Source organism: Pygocentrus nattereri, chromosome 10 (genome assembly GCF_015220715.1).
Source record: "Pygocentrus nattereri isolate fPygNat1 chromosome 10, fPygNat1.pri, whole genome shotgun sequence".
Lineage (NCBI taxonomy): Eukaryota > Metazoa > Chordata > Actinopteri > Characiformes > Serrasalmidae > Pygocentrus > Pygocentrus nattereri.
The window spans coordinates 32,602,722-32,625,900 of NC_051220.1; the positions used below are offsets into that span (position 1 = coordinate 32,602,722).

The 23,179-nt window shown below is 38.8% G+C and overlaps 2 protein-coding genes across 5 annotated transcripts in view; one reads left to right on the top strand and one right to left on the bottom strand.

Annotated features, from left to right (window-relative positions):
• prox2 (prospero homeobox 2) lies at positions 1-18,688 on the bottom strand. Of its 4 annotated transcripts, none has more exons than XM_017690832.2 (6): positions 18,440-18,688; positions 16,479-17,307; positions 13,262-14,886; positions 11,522-11,629; positions 6,347-6,541; positions 1-1,521 (listed from the first exon to the last, which is right to left on the bottom strand). In XM_017690832.2, the coding sequence occupies exons 3-6, from the start codon at positions 14,783-14,785 to the stop codon at positions 1,354-1,356; spliced, it is 1,995 nt and encodes a 664-aa protein (XP_017546321.1). In that variant the 5' UTR covers positions 14,786-14,886; positions 16,479-17,307; positions 18,440-18,688; the 3' UTR covers positions 1-1,353. The 4 variants fall into 4 exon arrangements, with proteins under 4 accessions (XP_017546321.1, XP_037397836.1, XP_017546323.1 ...); XM_037541939.1 differs by lacking the exon at positions 18,440-18,688 and having other exon boundaries at positions 16,479-17,030; positions 17,137-17,561; XM_017690834.2 differs by lacking the exon at positions 18,440-18,688 and having other exon boundaries at positions 13,262-14,690; positions 16,479-17,561.
• The window catches only part of dlst (dihydrolipoamide S-succinyltransferase), an 11,917-nt gene continuing 6,326 nt past the window's right edge, over positions 17,589-23,179 (top strand). The window contains exons 1-9 of the mRNA XM_017690835.2: positions 17,589-17,752; positions 19,893-19,926; positions 20,195-20,234; positions 20,349-20,410; positions 21,344-21,418; positions 21,529-21,584; positions 21,963-22,071; positions 22,349-22,516; positions 22,851-22,930. Coding sequence (XP_017546324.1) covers positions 17,690-17,752; positions 19,893-19,926; positions 20,195-20,234; positions 20,349-20,410; positions 21,344-21,418; positions 21,529-21,584; positions 21,963-22,071; positions 22,349-22,516; positions 22,851-22,930 — 687 coding nt within the window. The 5' untranslated portion in view covers positions 17,589-17,689. The remainder of the gene's footprint in view (positions 17,753-19,892; positions 19,927-20,194; positions 20,235-20,348; positions 20,411-21,343; positions 21,419-21,528; positions 21,585-21,962; positions 22,072-22,348; positions 22,517-22,850; positions 22,931-23,179) is intronic.

Below are 23,179 nucleotides of genomic sequence, written 5' to 3' on the forward strand. Positions count from 1 at the left end.
TTGAGAGGAATCTTCCAGTGTCTTTAATGCACTCCAATTAAAATCAATCATGAAAAGAACAGAGTAGAATGGAAATATATATGAAAAGTTTTCACACACATAGGTTTATTTTTCACATACTATTGCCTGTTTGCATACTCCAAACTAGTATACACTGAATAATTCATTTGTCATAGGATACACAACTACGGTAAGAAGCATATATTCAGACATATTTAGAATTCAATACAGACACTTCATCATGAGATAAAAGCTGCAGCCTATACACATTATATCACAATCATTAAGAATTCCACAGATATATCCCAACTTAAAGGTTCACATGAAAATTACTTCATCTTAAACACATTTAATTACCTAAACACTTTTCTTTGTTTTATTTCAGACAAAAAAATAAAACAGCACAAACAAAACTTCAAATAAAAACTCCAGCAGTATAAAAGCAAAGTACAATTCACTTAAAAAAAAATAATATAAGGGAGAAAAAAAAATTAGCTTACATTTTCTGAGATGATCTGGGATCAGTGATATTGGCAGAGTCAACATGATGCAACATGACTACTGTATGGAATCAATCTGCTACATATATAATCATTTAAAGATGCATTTAAACAGTCTATTGAGGATATATTGACTTTCCAGTTTGCAGCAGGTAACACTTCACGTGAACCCTGCTACATAAATAACATTTACATAACTATGCCAAAAACATGTCATGTTGGATGTTATATACTGTGATGAGTTGTCATGATACATTTTGTCCAGTAATATAACAGTGTCATGTTATCATTACTGTTAATTATCTGGGCATATGTCATTATTGGTGGCTGGTAGCCGGCGAACAGAAGGTTGTGGGTTCAAATGCCAGGACTAACTGGGTATTCCTGGCCGTGCCTTTGGGCAAGCAGTTTCAATCACCACTGCCCCAAAGGTGCTGCTCTGTTGGCGATGCTGATGCTGCTCCCAGACTAGGCATAGCCAGGTAGTGAAATAACAAATTTACCTCATAGGATCATTTAAAGTATAACATAACATGTTTAATGTCATGAGCACTAACTAGAATACACAGCAAAAATGCATGTGACTTAAGCTGCCATAACATCAAAACATTATGACATCTGTCATGGCAGTTATCGCTAATGGTAACATGCTACTATTATATTACTAAATAAAATCTGTCATGATATGACATCAGATATGACATGTTTATGGCATGGTTATATCAGGGTTCAAGTATAATGTAACTGCCAATACTTCAAAAGTCAACATGATGCTGAAATTATCAGACACCTCATCAGCTAGAAACCCTGTGGCCCTACAGACAGCTTCTTGTTTCTGTCAAAAAAAATTTACCTACAGGTACGAAGGTGACTTGAATTCCTCAGGAACATCGCTGTCCAGTTTACAGATGACTTTGTAAATGGCTTTTTTCCAGGAGGGGTCAGTGTCTTTGTTGAGAGAGATGGCGTTATAAAATTCATGCAGTGTGATTTCAGCCACCTCCAGGAACCTGTCAGGGACCTGTCATTCAGAGGATTATAAAACAGAATGTCTTAGTGGTGGGCACCTATAAAGCCTAGCCTATATTTTAGCAATGTAAAAATGAAAGGAGCCTAGTTCTTAAAGAGGGAGCAGGTGAATTGCATGCAGGCATCTGAACGCAAGCTCATAATATTCAGCACTGGTAGCTGTTGAAGCCAGTGGCAAACCACTCCTGGTCCAAATCAATAAATGAACCTCCAGCCTTTGATGTTGCGGCATGATGGCATGAAGTGAACGGCGAAAGGCAAGAGTGTTCTCCCTCTCTTTTAAACTGTTCATCAGCACGGCCCTCTGAACCAACACAGTAGATCTCCCCATATTTATGTGCAATCTTTAATACGCTCACTTCAAAACAGACTGCTCCTTTCGCCTTTGTTCTCGGCATGTATAAAACAAATACAATGTCAGAATCATTAGCGGAGCAGCGTGGACGGATGCTTTGATTTTTGGTAGCCTGTTGCTTCGAACTTAACTGTTCGGAAAATTAATGAAAGAACTCTGGCCCTTCCCAGGAATTTAGCCCGTACTTTTGCGACACACATCATTTGGTGAGATCAGACTGTTGGGTGGGGGGGGCATAGTGGGAAGATAGAGGATCTATCTGGTGCCATTATTTCCCATAGAATAGCTAAGCGAGCTGTTGATGGTCAGCGTAGGCTATTTTCTTTCCCTGAGTCTCCAAGCACAAAAGCAGGCCCTGGGAAAGGAATGTCTTAGTCCCAAGGTAAAGACAACTGTCTCAGCTCGTTCCCATCGGCCGGCCCTTCGCCCTCGGAATCTGCGGCTTCTTTCTCAGCATTCCGCATCAGTAGCAATCCCAGCCTCGCTCAGGCGTGGCCAGCTCCTAATCCCGAGTTGTTTTAGCAGGATTCTGTGGCTTCCTCTTCCCACAGTTGGCTAAAGCGGCACTGGGCCCTTGGATAATGGCTCCCAAAAGGCCGCACAGCCACAGGTGCAGTGTGACACACAGGTCAGGCTGAGGACACTGGCCATACATCTTCACAGACTGACTGCACCAGTACATGGTACTATAGTACATCACTGCTCAGGTGAACTAGATCTTACATATACAGCAGATCACCTGGAAGATACTGACTGGTATGAGAGTAATCAGCTGATAATCTAAGAAATCTTGGACTTCCCTTTCAACCCAACCATTTCTATTAACTCAGTAAAACTTCAATAGAGACAGGAATTTACAACTTAAGCCCAATCCCATTTCACCCCTTGCTCCTACCACTTCAGCCCTCAGCCCTCTGTTTTGCGCATTCACATCTAGGGTTAGGGTGTCCCAACTTTTGTTGAAATAGAGGGATAGGGCGAAGTGTTGGGGCTATATGGCCCTCCAAACGGAGGTTTTTCAGAAGCACAATCCAAACTGAGTGTTATGAGAAAAAAAATAAAAAGCTGGCAAGATGGCTGCACGAGAGACAAAAGAAACCCACAAATGTAAGTATTTTCTCCATTAAAAAAATTATGACAGTCATTATATTATCTTAGTTTAATGTTTTTTCAATGTATTACTGCTAAAAGTATGCTAATGTCTTGATAGCTAGCTAGCTAACTTTCCCATTCCACCTTAAATAGTTCAGCAGTACTGACGCCTCAAGCAGACACCAGAATGTAACTGCTGTAGTGTGGGAACTGCTGCACCATTTAAGGTGGAATGGGAAAATTCGAAGACTAGCTGACTTCAACTTCATATCACCAATTAATTAGCGAGGGGCGATAGTAAATAATTGTCTTATACCCCCTCTTGCATATGTTACCCTAAATGTAATTAAAGCCCAGCAGTGAGGTTGCTGAACCTTTCCCTTCTCTGCTATCACTGAAGACGGGCCGGTTTGCCTGCAGAGCACCGCTAGCAGCTTGTTAATTAAGCTGTGTTTTTTTTTTTTTTTTTTTTTTATTATTATTTGAGGGCTGTCCCATTTGGTAGGGCAAGATTTCAACCACTACCCTTTGTAACTCTGTTCCAAGGGGTTAGGGTGACACTTGAAACTTGAAAACAAGGTCTAGGGGTTAAAAGAATAAATTGGATTGGGCCTTTATCACATTTGAAGGCCCCTGAGTAGATGCTTTGAGTATTAACTATTAACTTTGCTTGTTTGTCTTTGCCATATAGTTGTAGTATGAGAAGCTGCTGTGTAACTGAAGGAGAACTTTGGCTGGAGGTCTGCTTTAAACTAAAAGTTTGGAACCTCACCTTTTGATGAACGGAGATAGGACTGAGAGAGCACTGAGGAACAAAGAGGAGATGTGCAGGAGTGGGGTGTGAAAACTTTATTCACAGGAAATGGAAGGTAGAGATGGCATTTATAGGATATTACATTGGATGAAGGAGGAGCTTGAGGCTCCTTTAGTTAACTTCAGTTATTTCAATTATGTGAATATGTTCTTTTGTATATGTTCTTGCCTTTTCCTATATGCACTTATAGGCTAATGATAATTTTTTACAATAGGCCAAATGAAAGAAAGCAAGCTGTGACTTTTCAAAAGGTCAAAAATAAAGTCAAATTGGTAAAACTAATTACTAACACAGACATCTAGTTTAACCAAAGAAGTTAATCTAAAATATTGCATTGGTGCAGTGATTGACTGCAGTATTTTATTCTAGTGTATTGTATTGGAAAAGCCTCCACACTGTCTGTTGAAAACAGCCCCTCACATTCACCAGTTTTTAATTATTTACAAACTCCTAATTTAATACTCATGACTGATTAAGCCTTCAGGATTCATCTGAATCATGGAATATGGTGAAGAAAATTAGGGCTATAATAAAACTTTGCAGACATTTAGTCAGAGTTGCTTCCAACATCTGGGCCTGTAATGTACATCTAAAGATGTCATTTATTACCTAAGATTTTACTTTGTTTGATTAAATGGAAGGTCATTTTTGGCGGAGGTTTTTAAGCTTAATATACAGTACATGCCTCCATTTTACTGATATTATGTCACTTGTTAGAGGCCAGGTTTTTTAATCATTCTATTCGAATTCACTGAGAACCATCACACAAAACTCTCCAAAAATGTACTGAACATCATTCATACCATCTATCCTATGGCCTAATCCTGTGTTTCCACTGTGTTACTACTCAGCTCTAGCAGTACAATGGTCCACTTTGGGGTTAGATTTTAGTGGCAAACCTTACAAAATGGTTAGAGCTCATTAGATAAACTTTAAATGCTGATTCACATTTGTATTTTAAACTTTATTCTACAGTGTTTGCCTACACGATTTGTGAAAAATAGAAAGCCATTCATTCACTTCATGCTCATTCAAGCTGCCAATCCCCCTGCTTTGATTTTTTTTTTAATGCTGGAACACCCCATGCACCTATAGACATTTTAGGACGTCACACCATTATTAGTATTTATAATAATACAGTCAGTGTCACCCAAGCTGAGTCTATACTGCATAGAAAAAGACTTTACAGCCAGGACTTCTCCTGATTTTCTGTTAAAACTTACAATATTTATTCATTAGGCCGCCCATGAAATATATACAGTGAAAAAACAAATGCAGTGAAATTAGTAAATGTATCAACACAATTTTGTCTTTGTGTAATTATGTTTGAAAATATTGGCGTTGATGTAATAATTTGATGTATAGTACTTTGCAAACATCTTACCTGAGCACATTGTTTCAAACCATTTATCTGGGGAATAAGTGTGTTTTTCTTGCAAAAACACTATATATAATTTGAATAAATGCAACATAAAAACAGTGAAATGAAAAAAAGTGGTTGATATCCTCTGAACTAGTTGGAAGAACAAAGTTTTGTCCTAGATTTCTCCTACAGTCATCGCATGCTTTTTGATAAAATCATCACCAGCACACCTGATTTTACATAATGAAGTATTGCTTAGCCAAACCAGCTTATTGATGATAACTACAAATAGCCTGATTAATACAATTCAATGTCATATTAGTGTTTTTCTGAGCAAATAAACACTTATTTCCAATATTGATAGTTTTTAGGTATATTTCCTCTTATTTACCATATAAATATAATTATTAATAAGTATATGCACATGTATAAGTACTTTTAATGCATCGTTTGTTTCGGAATACTGGGTTAAGCAAACAGCAAAACCATCAGGATATGCGGACGCTTGAGTTCTGCATTGAAGCTTAAATGTCTACATACTTAAATGGCTGAGATGTAAATAGTCATTCAGAGTGCTCTGGTGAAAAATGCTTTGTTCTAGAGAAACTGGTCGAGTTAGAATTGTTCACAGTGGTGCTGATAGGAACCAGACGTACACCTCACAGAAAGTTATTACCTTAAATGGTTGTGAATACTCAGCTTGATGCCTGAGATGGTAGTTTAGTGATAAAGTTTTGCCCTAAAACATATTTTAATCAATTGATTTTAATCTATACATGGTGGAGGGATACATGAAGGGTGTTCTAAGGCAAAATAGCCCCAAAGAAAAGACTTTTTCAGATTTATTTTTTTACCATCACCAGCATTACATATAAAAAAAACTCAGAAGACACAGTATGTGTAGGTTCACTGGTGGTTTTGGATGGTAAATAAAATTGCTATATCTGCATCAGGACCCCTGGCTGGGGTAAGTTTCTCTACAAATTAACCATTTTACATCAAACCACTCTGAATGACTTTGTTTACATCTCAATCACTGAATTATACAGACTTAATCATTGGAATTCCCCTTTAAATTCTGAACTGGTTCCAAACCCAAAAATCAATACAGTGTGCCACAATACACGCAATATCATTTGCCTGAATTTGTAATGTTACTGACTCATTACAGCCTGGAGAGAAGGAAAAAGTACCTGGAAGTCATTGGCTTTGTTGTAGTGCATGTTGAGAGCACGGAAAAGTTCAGAGTCTCTGGTAACAGCCAGGTCTTTCACATCACTCACACCATCCACAATGGCCTGGCGGGCAAACTTCTCCATCTGTATGTAGTAGAACTCTCTGAAGTTACTGAACCACTTAATAAGCTGGGAGGTGATGCAGCGATTAAACTGAAAACAGATAAGAAAAGAGAGGGAAGACAAGTCAGATAACATCAGCATAAGCCAAAAATGCATTAAATAAGAACTCCTTCATTAATTAGGTAACTCTTTTTGCCCCCTTTTCCTTTTTGTGGCCGAAATAAATGCAAAGGCATTTGCATTCTTATCTGTCACACTGTTATCATTGATTATATGGTCTGTTTCATGAGTGCTCATCAATCTTTTTAAGTCATTACCCAATTCCTCGTTCCCACCAGCTTATTGCCCCTAAACTAGCAGCTATAAAAACATAGGGCTAAACTCAGTCTTGACATTAGTCTTGTTATTATATCTGCTCATCCAAAAACTGAGAGAAAGAAAAAAGGAGGGAGGAAAAAAAACGCCCAAGGGCTGAACCGCCATCAAAGACATTTCTTCCCTCGCTGTGCACTGGGTGAGAAAGCCACTGTGTAAGAGGCCAGAAGGAAGCTTCCCTCTCAGTGACTTCGGCTGATAGGAATGGAATCAGACACTGGGATTAGCTTTGCCTTTGTTCACCGTCACTTCCCACACAAGGGTCGGTCCTGGACAAGGAGGAGACTCGGCCAGGCTCTCCTCGCCGACCTCTGGAGATCAGGGGAACCCAACAGTCCCATCAGCCCCGGCAGGAAGTGCTGCAGGGGTGGAAGGAGCCACGCCAGACAGGATGCTGTCTGCCAACCTGCTCTACAGTCTCCCTACTCACTATTCCAAAGACGCGTCTGTAAGAGCTAATCATTTAATGACATGGAAAGTTCAATTGTAGTCACATTTTGCTGCAGCCATGTCAAAATGCCATAAATCCATTTTTCCTGCTATTGAATACACCAGCTGCCGTTTACCTCATGTGAACACTTCATGATGAATGTAGCAATAGAAACTGTCTCAAATTAGTTGATAAAATCATGTTACATTAATATATATGTGTGTGTGTGTGTGTGTACATAAAGTTTTAAAAGTTGTTCCTTGAAAAGAATGGATATAATGTCATAATAAACTCAAAAGACCGGCCACATTAAATACTGAAACAATTATATCATATTTAGTCATTGAGTCTTTTGTGTTTTTTTTTCTAAATATATATTTTATGCTTGTTTTCCTGATACAGATAAATTAATGGTTTCTGTTTCGTTTGAAAATTAAAGAAATGAAGGGTGGTCTCGGACTGCTGAACACTATTGTATGTAGCTTCTTTGCGCATAACTAAGCTCAGTAACATTTTTAATATTATAATATGATTCAAAAGACACACAATTCAATGTGTATTTTTCAGAATTGCCATTTAAGGCTTATTCCTAAATGCTTGAAACCTGTTTCCAAGACAAATGTCAATTTCAGTGTTTATATGTATGTATAAAGTTGTTTACAAAACAAAACCTCTAAATTAATATATATATATGTATGTTTTTTATTATCCGCTCCAGTCAAAGCAGCTAACAAATGCTCAACATGTGCAGGAATTTCTTCAAGACTGCTGGAAAAGCATCCCAGGTGGCTCCTTGTGAAGCTGCCAAGAATGTGCAAATCTGTCATCAAGGCAAAGAGAGGTTACTTTGAAAAGTCTAAAATATAAGATTGTTTTGATGTGTTTAAGTCTTTTTGGTCAATGCATTATTCCACATGTGCTCATTCACTGCTTACTATTATTCTAAAATATGGGAAATAGTAAAAGTAGTGCGTCGTGCTATGCAGTTGGAGAGAAAATACCAGTGCTGTTAGTGAGCCCTGAAGGTTTTAATAAATTGAAGCAATATAAAACTAAATTCCCTCTGCTCTTCATTGTAAAGCACAAATATAGCTCACTAAATAAAAACATAGTCACAACAATTGCAACGCCCTGCCTTCTCTGTTTATAACTTGAATATGAATTATAGAACACTACACCTCTGAGTATGTGAGAGATAATAAACTCTTCCAAACAAGTGTTGCCTTTTGCCGGTTTAGATGAGTCATCCCCAGTTTTGTGCCTCAGGACGTATAGCACACTCACAGGATGTTATGCTAGTAAAGGTTGTTGTTGCAGGGCCTAAACTCCTCTTTTCTTTCCAGCGTTCAGCACAGCTCTATTGTTGCCTATTGAGGGCTCGCTGGCTGCACAGCACTGAGGGGTTAACTCTGAACACAGAAGCCAGCAGCCTCATCTCCTTTCTCTTTTTGTCTTCTTTTGCTGACTTGAGGAACTTTTTAAAAACTGTGTTAAAGATAAACCAGGAGCCCCTGTCACCTAAAGTCCTGAATCCCTAAAGCCTTTCAGTGAGCCTTAAACTCTCTGAGATCATACCTGATATTTAGTTTGTGAAGTGGTGTGTGTTGGATAACAGTGTAATTGGGACTAATTCAATTTTAAATGCTATCTGTCTGTCTGTTTCACTTAGTGAAAATAAGTGAAAACATCCTCTACAGGGAACAAATTTAAATATGACATTTTTCTGTACAATTTAGTGCCTAATTTTTACAACCAGAGGCCCCTAAACAGCTTTTTTTCCACAATCATAAAGACATACTGCTTAAATGCTTGGAATTTGTTTCTAAGACAAATGAAGAGATTCATTTCGAAAGGCTGCATATCTGCCATTTTTTAAAACAGGCTTTCTAGACATTTTTATGTCTCTAATAAAAGTAGCATTAGTAATAATATTGATATATGTGACCTATAATGTGTTTTGGAATGAAGTAAAAAGTCCAGTTGATTGCTCAAAACTAAGCATTAATATAATTAATAGAAGTTGAATAAACTTGTTTGTACATGTATGTATGAATAAGGATTGCAAATTTGGTCTGGCAAGTGGGCGGGACCAGGGAGGCTACAGACCACATACAGCAATTCACACACAAAACTTGGTGAAGAGAATACACCAGAGTATTTTAGCAAAATACCTCAATAAAGATACATTTGATCATAATTAAGTAGAAATAAGAAGGACTATTAATAACTGTTATGATGATCAGCCATGACATTAAAACCTCCTCCTTGTCTCCGTCTACTTACTATATAGGATGCAGATTGTAGTTTGACATTTACAGACTATAGTCCATCTGTTTCTCTGCATGCTTTGTTAGCACTTTTCAACCAGTTCTTTAATAACGTCAGGACCCCGACAGGACCACGACAGGGCCACCACAGAGCAGGTATTATTTGGGTGGTGGATCATTCTCAGCACTGCAGTAACACTGACATGGTTGTGTTGTGTTAGTTTGCGCTGGGCTGGAACGAGTGGATCAGATGCAGCAGTGCTGCTGGAGTTTTTAAACACTGTGTCCACTCACTGTCCACTCTATTAGACACACTTACCTTGTTGGTCCACCTTGTAGATGGAAAGACAGAGATGACAGCTCATCTGCTGAACAGTATATGTCATTCATCCTGTAGTCCTTCATCGGTGCTCACAGGAATGCTGCCCAAAGGTTATATTGGCTGGATATTTTTAGTTGTTGGACTATCCTCAGTCCAGCAGTGATGCAGAGGTTTTTAAAAAATTCATCAGCAATGCCGTGTCTGATTCACTCATACCAGCACAAACTATACTAACACACCACGTCAGTGTCCTGGCAGTGCTGAGAATGACCTATGACTACCAAGATTTTTTTTTTTACATTTCACTGTGTTCTTTGTCTTAAATTGCCCCATGTGCCAAATTTTTGTTGTAGGCATCAATTTCAGAATGAGTGTATATTTATAAAAACAATGAAGGTGAAAGGACAAAACATTACACATCTTGTCTTTGTACTTTTTTGTTCAAATGCAGGTCAAAGTTCATTTTTATGTGCATTTTACCAAGTGTCCCAGATTTTTAGCTGTTAGGTTAATCACCATCACTGCTAATAGTGCTGCTGTTCTGGTTCAGCTCAGTTCCACTCAATGCAGTGATGACACAATATCACTAGTGTGGGATGTTTTTTAGAAATGTTTTTGCAAAAATTTCCTTTCAATAATATAAACTACATACATTTTGACAACCATCCTTTGGCCCCTCAACATTATCTCATAACATAATCCTCTCTTTCCCACTGAAATCGCACCAGTGGTATGAATGTACTTCCAAAAAATGTTTGATTGTTTCATCATTTAAAGGATACCTACATAATGACTTTATGAAATATGCATAAGCATTTCAGATATTTAAAAAGCAATACTTGAGTGTAAATGAACAGCTTACATGCTTTTAACTAGGTATATATCTTGTAAGCTCAGTTACAGGACAATGATGCTTTATAACAGTGTTATAAAGCAACACTGCCACCCCCCCCCCTTATTACATATTAAGGCATATTATTCAGTAACGACAGTGACTTCATTGTAAACTGACTGAGCCAGGCCCAGACCATTTAAGCGGTTCATTTAAGACCTGTAATGTCAACATGTCATTTACTTCATAAAACATCTTATGTCATCTTGCTTATACTTGCTTAAACATAAGTGGTTCATAAATAAAAATGAAGTATTAGTTTCTAAATGTGTTGTGATGCTCATACATGTGACAAGGTCTTTATGAAGATCTTCTTCAGATATAGTCTTACATTAAAAAAAAAACAGTAGTTTTCAACAGCTAACAAATGCTCAGCATATGCGGAACTTCTTCAAGACAGAAAAGAATCCCAGATGGCTTCCTGACGAAGCCAAATAGGGGAATGCCAAGTGTGTGTAAAGGCAAATAGTGGGCTACTTTGAAAAACCTAAAACAAAATTTTTGATGTAACATTTTTTATGGTCACTACATAATTGCTTGTGCGGAAATGTGGAAAATGTGGAAATGTCTAAATGTCTAAAATGTGGAAAATTATAGAAATAGAAAAACTTCAACAAGCAGGCGCACCCAGACTTTTGACTGACCCAGACTTCTGTGACAGACTAGACAGGAAAAATCCATAAAAAATAAATCACATCTATATAAAAAATATGTATTTGAAGTTAACAGCAAGGAAGCGGCTTTGACAAAGACAAAGGAGATTGTGTGCAGATGTACGGTGTACCTTGACGTCAGGGAAAAAGGTCTTCAGGACGTTTGAACTTGGGTAGCGTGTGTAGAAGAACATCAGTTTGGCCTTCTTCAGATGGTTAGGGGTTAGACCCTCTTGGATGTAGCACAGTTAAGGAAAGAACAATCACTTACAGAGATACATATTCATTTTGCAAGGAAAGAAACATAATAATAATAATAATTTACTTTGAGACATATTTAACAAGGCATGAGGTGATTCACTCAACAAAACAAAGCTACCAGGCCTATATACTTCCCTTAGATGCACTGCATTCACTGGTATTAAATTTAGTTACGCAATCACATATGTAACTCTCTTTAACTCTGGAGGATTTAATTTGACACTGGTGACTTTACTGTGCAGCACAAATGAAATATATTTAGACAGCCCTACTCCAACCATAGAGTCAATTAACACACAACAGCATGTGCTAATTGGAAAAAAGAGCTAAACAAATTAGATTAGGGACTTCAATTAGAGGCTTCCACTGAACGCATTTAGTTTCATGTCCGCCAATAGTAACTGATTTGTTGCCAAAACACTGAGAACACCAAACGCAATTTGGATCTCTTACACCCGCAGCAGCACTTGAAAACTCTCTAACTGTTTAAATCGAGGAAGGGTCTGCCTGCATTCTTCCCGTTCACAGCATAGAAAGGAACCACACCTCAGGTAATAGCTTCTTATCCACTGGAAGGTCATAAGAGAGCAGGCATTTATTAGGAAACAGTGCCTTTGAAATGGGGATACTGAAATAAAAGATTGATGAGAATTTGTTCAAAGAGAGGCATGCTGTAGCCCAATGCAGAGGAAAGATAAAGCACATCCTGAAAGAGAGCTGATAATGCATCTTAAATCACTCCGTCCATGGATGGAGTCCAGCTCTGACCACTCGCTGGAGCTGCAATAACATTGAAAAAAAGTGAAATTCACCACTGTGGTAATCATCCTTTCAGAAATACTCTCATGTGAAATTTAATGATGATAAAAAGCCAAACGTCCAATGCTCTGAAACATGTGTACATAAAAATATATGCTGTATGCCAGGCACCAAGGTTGAAGAATAATGACAGTGGAGAGCTTCCTTTTCACAAACAACCGAAAGTGACCTCTCTGATCCATTCCAATCACATTGAGAGTACAGAAACATATTCCGCACCTTTTCAAGTCAAGAGAAAAAAAATCAAGAGAATTTCCTGAACAGAAACTGCTGCTTTTTCTGCCTTTGAAAATTGGCTTTTGTTCCTGACAATTCTTATCAAAGCCTTGTATTCCTTTTTATTTGTCTTTTTCTGGACTTAAAGTCATTACTGGGCCCAGATTAAAGAAGATGCTACAATTTTCTTTAGGGTTACTGAGATCAAAGTAAAAATTCTCCTTGAAGTCTGTGTTAGTGGAACTGCTCAGTGCAGCACTCAATTCAACGAGTCATTGTTCACCAAGGTAGGGTTCAGAGCTGGTAGTTTGTTCAGCTGTTTCTCTGTGTTAAATCTCATATATACTACCACATGGCAAATAACAGTAAATTAAAGAACAAGCAAGGCAGTTTCAAAGTAGTTAGGCCAAATGCATGGGCATTTGCACAAGTATTCACTTAAAAAGGATGTGCAACACAACATTTTCTTACAAATAATGCTCCTAATAACATACTGCATATGGTCAATTAGTCACTGCTGTTTCATTACAAAACAAAATCTCAGCCTCCACTGAGTGAGCTTTGAAAAAGGATATATTCAGTGACATGAAGGTGCTCCTTTCTGCCATGCTTTGCAGGTCACCGCACTCCATCTTGACATGAGGGAGGCACAGGCTGTCTACTGTGACTTGTCCGAGTGCCCCAGGGCGATGGTGCTGGCCAAGGTGCCCGGAGCTTACCTTGGACCTCATGGCAATGCTTTCCCAAGGAAGGTCCATTGAATCTGGGGATGACCGGTCCAGGGACGGGGGAAGGCAAGGGATCCCACCAAAATTAGCATGAGGTCCATACTTCAGGAGATGCTCCAAGATCTGGCTGTCATGGAGGGGGGCACTGTAACTGAACTGGAAGGGAGCCTGGTGGAGCGGATATGGTCTCTTCACCTGCTGGCTTACTGAGCCCAACTGGTTCAGAGTAGGTTTCCGGACCACTAGAGACAAAGCTTCAGTCTGGTGCTCTGGGCTCGGGACTGGGGTGCTCTCATAGAACTCCAGAAGCCTGGACTTTGAGATATCTTCAGAGTCAGACAGCTCTGGAGCACAGGTCTGTTGGGCTCGTTTCTCCACATTTGTGTACTCTGGGCTTTGACATGCTTGTGGCTGTGGTGACTGGTTCTGCAGGGTCACGGAGAGCTTTCTGAACACCATATCAACACTTTCGCTTACAGCCCTGGACAGCTCACACTTCAGCATCTCCTGTAGGCTCTTTTGATCTCTCTCTGTGCTCAGATATCCACCGTCCGCTTTCATTCTCTCCTTGTTGCCAATTCTTTTGTTGTCAGAGTCAATGCTCAAATCCAGCTGTGCCTCACTGACGTCTTCCTGAAAATCTCCTTCCCCTTTCTCTTCATTCTCAGAGTTACCATGGTCATACATCTGGAGGAATTTCTCCTGGAGTTGGCGCAAGAGACGCTGCATGCTCTGAAGTTGCTCTCTCAGCTTGTGGCACTCTTCATCTTTGCTTATATTAGCGCTGCTAGTCGTGGTCAAAGTTGTAGAATGACTGTGCTCCTGGTGCTGAGGAAGTTTCCGCTTGCGTTTGCTCTCCTTATATACTTCTGTGCCGTACCTGCCGGTTTCACCTTCCACGCCATCTCCTTCTCCATGTGACCTGTCACTAGGGGAACCTGCCATGCCACGTATGATGTTCTCCACTCTGGCCCGCTTGGCCTGGAGGTGCTCGCTCAGTGGGCGTTCAGGTTCGGCGCTCATTCCAGATGCGTGACCCCCAGGGGACGATGACTCCCCGAGGCTGTCCTTGGAAGACATGCTACTCCGATCCTCCTGAGCAGACTCAGCCAAGGTAGATCCTGATTCAACCAATCCAGCTCCAGAAACGGAGGAGGGCGGCAAGTAGAGGTGGGCGTTGTTGAGAGCAGGGCGCTTGCTGTGGATGGTTTTTCGGAGGAGATGAGAGATCAGGGATCCACTGTGGTAAGAAGAGAGAGGTTCCTCATACATGCCTCTGCGAAAACAGGGCAGCATCAGGTCTGCTTTGTTGTCCTCCAGACAGCCATCATTAGGCTTATGAATGCTTTGGTCCGGTGGAGTTAGATTCATGTTTGCAATCAGTTCAATTCAATTTTATGAAACTCAATACTTCAGTTAACCAACAAACTGCACAGTACAGTGACTCCAAATAGGCTATTAATTTGGTGTACCTAAAACAAAAGACAATTTAAATAAATGAGTTAATATTAATATTAGAGGCATTTTCACACTCATAGAAAATCACATACAATACCAGTCAGACATTTTATGACTGAATGCATGTTTTTCATAATCTTCAAGACATTCTGATCTAAAGGTTTAAACTAAAATGCTTGAATTTTGTTTTCAAAGGCAGCCAACAAGTGCTCAGCATATGTGGGAATTTCTTTAAGACTGCTGAAAAAGCATCCCAGGTGGCTCCTCATAAAGCTGCTTGAGAGAATGCCAAGAGTGTGCAAAGCTACATTAAGGCAGGGATCCTTCTACTTTGAAAATTCTAAGAAAGAAGATTAGATGATTTCTAACACTTTTTTGGTCATAATTCAATATGTGTTATTTCACAGTTGTGATGTCTTTGCTGTTATTATAAAGCATGGAAAATATTTTAGTGTAAAATAATTAAAAATGAGTAGTTATACAAAATTCGTCTGCAAGCAAACATAAGAGGTACTTTACCTTTATGTGAAGCACAAAGATGCATTTCATTTTATCAGTGTTAGTAAGACAGAGGGGCTGTTCAATCCATCTTAACTTAGTTTACAATGCTCTTTACCAAATACGTACAATTTAGTTTAGTTACAAAATAGATTTTTTATATGTAAAAAGACAAAAAAGGAGCTGAAGCGACTGTCTTTTTTTCTTCAAAGTGCTTTCTTCAGCTTCAGGTAGACTGAATAAAGAACATCAAATTGTTGAGTACGCAGTGACAAAAAGGAATCAATGATCCAAGCTTGTTCATACAATTAATGAACATGCAGATAAAACAGTTAGAAGGAAGGCTACTAAATAACTGAAGTGAAAAAAAATAATTTTCTATTTTACAAATAATCAATTCCTCAAATGTCCATAAATGTCAAATGAGTAATATTTAAACGTTTTTATCTATTTTCCTCTCTTCTACCGCAGAATGAATTTCAGAAACATGTGGAATCACTGTTGATGATTAAATGAAATATCAAAGCAAACATGCAGGGAATGATTGGTTACCAACAGGGACCTTAAACGAAGAGCCTTACAGAAAACAACGCAGAAATGAAGTGTATAACGTTATGTCTAATTCAGTATATATACACAACCTTTATATGTTTAGGTTAACAGTATATAGAAATCTATTTCTTCAAATTATACAGATTTGTATAATGAAATACAGCATATTCAGTGAAAGAATCTGTAAAGTAATATTCAGTTTTCATCAAATGAATCACTGCTTGTAGATTAATAAATAAAGCAATGACCACTGACCACACTGTGTATCCATAATAATAATAATAATCATAATAATAATAAATATTCAATAACAACAATCATCTTCATTGTTATTGCTTATATTTTTTGTAAAGCAATTATATTTCCAAACTGTAGCATATACAATTTATCTATGTATTCATATATAAGTATATGAATAAAATACACAACACTACAATCCTCTTAACATTCAAACTGTTAATGAAAAGAGCTAAAAGCTTTCTAAGTTGCACAGGCCAGTAATGGGATATAACAGCCCAGTAAGATCGGGGAAAAGCGAGGAGAAAGCCCGTCTTACCTGTTGCTCTGCGCGGTGTGAGTGGCAGTGAGAGCCGGTGGGGCTGCGCCTCCAACCCCTCTGCAGGATGGAGAGGAGGAGCCTGAGCATCAGAGCACAGGCAAGGCCAACTCACACGGGGCCTGCCTTCACATCACACTGCTCACTTTACTGCTCTACGAGGACAGCCTTTCATATCATGTCGTCAACGAGGATGCACTGTAATTCTAGATTACTGCTCATTTGAAGCGCTCTGCTACGATTTAAACAACATTTGGGATGTATGTGTAGAAACGTGGGAGCCCCGTCTGCATTGTAGCACCAGATTCAGATATTCTGTAGTATATCACTTTAAATGATAAAAAAGACTATTTTTAGTTGTTATTTTACAACTAAAACTTATTTGAAATACATTTACGCCCTACTACAGAGCTAAAACACATCACATGTTTGCTGCGGTAAAATCTGACCAATTCGTTTATTAATAGATGTGATATATTTTGTACAAAAGTACCTGGACACCCACTCCTAATTAGTGAATTCAGCTGCTTAATGCGCACCCTGTTACAGGTCCTGTTTAAAAAACATGTTAAGAGGACTGTTATAATACAACTCAAAAGTAAAAAAAAAAACATAATAACAACAATAATGTGACAAAGAAAAAGTAGTGTGCACCTACTCAATTGAATAGCCAATAGAATGGGACGCTCTGCTCTGGAGCAGCCACAGTCGAGCCTGTGGTCACCATGTTCAACGCCAAGCGTCGGTTGATGAGTGTAAAGCCCCCCCGGCGCTGGGCAGCTGAGCAGTAGAACTGCGTTCTCTGGACTGATGGAGCTCCAACCAGTACCTTCGGGATGATTTAGAGTGGCGTTAGAGATATAATATCAGTGTCTGGCTAATGCTCTCGTAGCTGAATACCATCAATTCCTCACAGCGGTTTTCCAACATCTAACTTGAAGAGCCTTCTCAGAAAAATAGAGGCTGTTACTTCAGCCTCTCAAAGTGGAGACTTTGATTTCAGTAAAAAGCGCCGGCTGAGCTTGTGTCTACAAACTTTTCGAAACGCACTGCATGTTTGGTATAATCCACCCGAATCCCCTCCTCCCCCTTCCGTCGGCTGATGGTTCACCCCGGCGTGGTTGTCTGTCCCCGCCGCTTGTGCTGCTCTCTCCTGCGGGCCTTTACCGCTCTGTGTACGGGAGGCGCGGATTGCTGGCTTCGCAGCCGACATGTTTTCCCGTTCCCGCTGCCTCACTCGCACCTTCGGCCGCTCCATTTCCGCCCTCCGGCAGGTACGTATCCGTAGCTTCTCATATTTGAACTCGGTTTGTACGTTTTGCGGGTGGCTTTACTGGCAGCTGCTAAAGGCCGTAGTTTAGGCCTCGCCCGCAGGACCAAGGACAGCATGTCACTGCAGCTCATCTGCTACTCGGACTCGTTAACCTTTTATTTACATGTGCAAAGTGTTGTGCTTACAATAGAGTCTCCGTTATTTATGCAGCGGAAACGAGATCTCCCCTTTCAGCCTTAAATTCAGTGTAGGCTTAACTGAGGTCATTTTTGGAAAAAAATGAATGTGCCTTCTACGTTAGCTTGCTAGCCTAGCCACCAACCTTAAATCTTCCTGTCACCTCTCGTTTGTGTCCACAGAGGTCAGACATGACTGTCTTAGAGTCTACTGGTGGTCATATGTGAAGTAGCTTTTGGTTTTACTCTTTTTAAATGTGATGCTTTATATACTGCTGTGTACATTGACAACTGAGAACACGATTAAGTTAGCTTTTTAGCTGGCTAGCTAGTCTCACATTCACACTGTAGGCTGGTGTAGGGCTAAGGCTAGGTTTGTTTGGGTTTATGGTGCTTTCACATATTCACCGAACCTCGTATTTAAATATGTTGATGGATCAGTTGTTCGCATTTAAACTCAAAAGTAAATGCTTAAATAAGCACTTAGTGTCCAGTAGGTCCAGGTTACTTACTCCTGTCCGTTTTCGTAGGCCAGTCCTCTCAGTCCTGGTTACCTTATTTAAGTTGTATTACACTTGAGCTGTTTAATACGGTTCTCTTAACATGGGTTTGAACCAAGACCTGTAGTTTTTGAGCATGAGTGACGAAATGTCGGTTACCACCAATGTGAACTAGGTTATAGCACTTGGTTTTACATGTCAGCCCCCGCCCTGCCTTCCCATTACACTGCTTAGACAAAGTCATATGGCCCAAATGTTTAACCTGGCAGCTAAAATGCATTTTCTCCAGTTTGCCAGTAGGCTGCACCAGTTTTTGACAAGTCAAAACAGTCACGTGACAACTGTCACCGACTGGATAACAGTGACACATACACAGATTAGAAGCCTTTATTTGCTTTATGTTAATTTACATGAAATGTTCTGAAAATGCTGGCAAAAATGCTGAAGTTTGGTTGAATAGAAGCCATTAGTGTTTAAGTCTGCATACAGGTGCAGTTGAAAATAAGGAATTACTCTGCCATCTGTCTGTCTCATTCATGACCTCTGTACCTGTGACCTCTGTACCTGCTGCCGGAGTGCATTCCAGCTGTGTGCTGCATGTTTTCAAGCCCTCCAGTCTTGGAGTGTTTGTCTCTAACATGAAGATGGTGTTCAGAACCTGAAATTATCCCTGATATTTTACATGTAGACCTACCACTTAGCTTTACTTTGAGAAGAAAGCATTGTTATTTCACTCCCTACTCCAGGGGCAGAGGCAACATGTCAGCTGTGCAAGTTAAATATAGTTTGGTGGCTGCAAGAGTTTCCCTTGGTTAAAGTACATGTGTCTTCCAGCAGAGTGGTGTTTGTTTTGTAGCAGATTACATATCTTATAGGACCACGTTATGCTGTGGTTAATATGGTTAATAAGGCTACAGTGGTACACTAAAGTGATTAAAGATTACCCTGACAACAATGTGTGACAAATATTTTTATGTACGTTTTATCTAGTATATCGCTGCTGTCAGAATAAAATCTTATCTCCATTTTTGTTGTTTTTCAGTTTTTTATATACATAATCTGAAAATACCTGTTGGTTTTTACATTGTGTGTAAATTTCATGATGAATGAACCAAAAGAAACTGCCCAGAATTGCTTGAAAAAAATGTTGTAAAGTTACCATTTTTGTTTTGCTCTGACAACAGCGATATATTGGTTTTAATTTGTCAAATCAAAACCTTGTAGCTCCAGTCTTTTCATGCATCCTTTGTGCACGTGAGCGGACCAAAGGAAGTGGTCCAACATTATTTCTTGTTTCATTAACTAGCATTACAAGCTAAGAATGTTTGGTCTACTCATGTAAAATTACCATTTGAAAGACATGGTTTTGTTAGGACAGCAACAGTAAAATCTATCACCCATAAAATGCTCTGCTTAGTACTGGTTTGCCATAGATTATGATACATTAATAGCCTTTCATTTATAGGGTAACAATGTCCTAGCAAGACGAGCTGCCTCTGGTAAGTTCCCCGTTTTACTGAACTCCAGTTTTTTTTTATTTTATTTTTTTTTAATGTTTAATTTTGACTTTATAGTATTTAGAGCTCTTATCCAAAGTGGCTTAAAAGGTGCATTGCAGTCTACTTGAAAAATGTGTCCTTAGTTTAGTAGGCCATTGCTTGTAAGAGTTCATTGCAATTCTATTCATGTAAATCTTTCAGGATGGATTTAAAAAAATTTTTCTTTCACCAGTTAAAACCCTTAAAAGGTCTTATGTTTGTTTTGCAGGGATAACATCATCTCAGTGTATCACTTTCAAGAACAGTTTGTAAGTATTTTATTATTACTTATTTTAGGTTTTCACTTAAAATGTTGATATCTGACGTTTTTCCTTATGATGGTTAGTCATTTAATATTATTTATTTTGTGCTTTGAATTGTAGGAAGTGTGAGGCCCGGCCAAGCATCTTCCAAATCAGATACTTCAGGACCACTGCGACCCACAGTATGTACAGCATAATGTTATAGCTTTGGGTGGGTGCACCATTATCCAACACAATGTAGTTTTTGGTAGAGTTTTGTTTAGTTTTTTGTGAAAAAAAAGTATGTTGAACTCTGTATCTGCTCTTAAAGTTCTATTCTATTCTTGTCAGTGAGATGCTTGTTTTTCTGTGGCAAATATTGTTATGATTTCCTCTAAATGGAATATCTAATATGACAAGGTGCAAAACTCTGTCACACTTAAACCTTAAAGTTCCTGTGATGTTTCATTTTACACACCATGTGAAAAGGTCATTTGTACCTCTTGGAGTGATCAGCTGCCTTTTTTTTTTAAACTACAGTTGTATATACCATGTTACTTATCACCAGTCATCTGTTTATAATTATTATTGTAGTAATTCATATTATTCTGGTGAGTCACTGTTTGTGAAAATCCTTCATGTAAATTTTCTTTAGCAGGATAATGAAAGAGCAAGCATGTTTTAATGATTGTTACGCTGCAGGTCTTATCATTTCATGTTAATTGTTGTTGTTGTTGTTGTTGTTGTTGTTGTTATTATTATTATTATTATTATTATTATTATTATTATTAATAGTTATTGGATAGAGCAAAGTTACTCTGCAGATCATCTAATCTACATACTTTTTATTATTGTCTTTTGTAGTTAATATTATAATTATTATTAATAGCTGTAGGACACTGTGTTTGAGTGGTTCCACTCCTTTTGACTCTTAATGTTTGGTTCAGTGTCCTAAAAGCCGTACAAGAACAACATAGACATGAAGTTTCTACTATCTAGACTTTCTAACGTAGTTAGAAAATTACTGGCAGTACAGGGACATTACCTGCTGCTTACTCAAAGGATTGGGCCTTTATTGTTTATGAGTGGTAAGAGCATCTAAGTTAATCATCTATTCTTGTTTCTATCTTTTGCAGGGAATGAAGTTATTACAGTCAACACACCTGCTTTTGCAGAGTCTGTCACAGAGGGGGATGTGAGGTGGGAGAAAGGTATGAATGTTTAATTTTACCTCAGCCCTTTTTAACATTCATAGCATGTGTTAACATGATAGCACGATGGGTTAATTGGATTTTACTCACTATTTTGTCTTGTCTCCTAGCTGTTGGGGACACGGTCACAGAGGATGAGGTTGTTTGTGAAATTGAGACTGATAAGGTAAAATGTTAAGCTTTTTTTTTCTCAAGGATATTTTTGTACCAGAAATTAAGCATTAAAAGTCTAACGTTATCACTGTTTTCCTTTGCTGTTGAAATGTAGTTGTGTAATTAGTTGCATTGTTAGTTATGTTTTCTTTTTGCCTTCATTTTCTTTGTTTTTCGGTTTGCCTTCAGTAGTGACAGGTTTGAGCTAGCACTTGTACAATGACGGACAGTGACAAGCTGGGCAAAAATAATTGCATTACTTTTAATTTATGCCATGTGTTAGTTACAGTAACTTTGGCTTCTAAAGGTTAATTTTAGCAGGCAGTACCTGTGCAGTCATTTATACAGAAAACATGTGAAACTTTAAATGTTTTGCTCTTCTTTTATGCAGACATCAGTGCAGGTGCCCTCTCCTGCTGCTGGAGTGATTGAGGAACTTCTAGTTCCTGATGGAGGCAAAGTAGAAGGAGGCACTCCCCTATTCAAACTAAGAAAAGGAGGTTGGTATCTGAGCAGCAATTCACCATATTCAGAGTTTTTCCAGTTCCTCTACAGAGCAACTGTCATTCCATCTATACTTTAACAAAATACTGTGCATTATGTTTATGGTAGGCTAGTACAATAGAAAAAAAGCATTGAGAATACTTAAATTATTGTAAGATATGATTATAAAATATTGTGTAATGATTTCTTCACCTTATCTGGATATACATTGTCACCAAAAAGTAGAGAAATATTGATGTGCCTGATTGTTCTGTGGTTTCATGCTCTTCTCAGCTGCTGCTGCTAAAGTGACCCCTGCACCAGCTCCAGCAGCAGAAGCACCTGCGGCTGCAGCTCCTCCCCCTCCACCTCCTACCCCTGCTCCTGCTGCAGCTGGGCCTATCCCAACCACCATGCCCCCGGTGCCACCAGTGCCAGCACAGCCTATTGCTTCTAAACCAGGTGAGCCAGACACAGGGCTGAGAGGAGGTCTGTGTGTGCCATTTATTCGCCAAGCAGTAACTCTGGTTTTATTAAATACGATATTCCCTTGACCTGCCTTTTTGAGCTGAAAAAGGTGACTTTAATATATTTTACTATCCTTTCTAGTCAAATGTGGACATTTTCTGTACATTGTGCGGAAGCTTTTGAGTCATGGGTTTCATATTTATTCATATGGGAAATCATATTGGGTAATCAAGCTGAACGGATTTTGATACATGATTTTGATGCAGTGCCATTTCTCAGGGTTGCAAAAGTAGCTATTAATCTAATATATATTTTTTTTTTTTTGAAGTTTCAGCCATCAAACCCACGGCAGCTCCTGCTGCCACACCCACAGACACTAGTGTCAAGGGGGCCAGGTCAGAGCATAGGGTAAGAAAGCAAATAACATAAGGATCTTTCCTTAATGCACATGCTCATTTATAAAGCAACTGTAGAAAGAGAGTTGAGTAATGTATTGAATATTTGTGATGTATTTGTGGTATTTTAATACAGAATACAACATTGTGAATATTGTGTTGACCTTAATGTACGTCATTATGCAAATTTTGTGTTTTATACACACAACTGAAGAGAAGTATGAATGTTCTTAGCCTTATTAGCAAAATAATCAAGTGGTAT

Bases quoted from the DNA above. Each gene is read 5' to 3' on its own strand.
- prox2 (XM_017690832.2), bottom strand. From the start codon at position 14,785: ATGAATCTAACTCCACCGGACCAAAGCATTCATAAGCCTAATGATGGC. The intron at 6,542-11,521 runs GTACACCGTACA...ATCTGTTTTCAG, and splicing joins CCTTTTTCCCTGACGTCAAG to TTTAATCGCTGCATCACCTC. The intron at 1,522-6,346 runs GTACTTTTTCCT...TCTGAATGACAG, and splicing joins ACAAAGCCAATGACTTCCAG to GTCCCTGACAGGTTCCTGGA.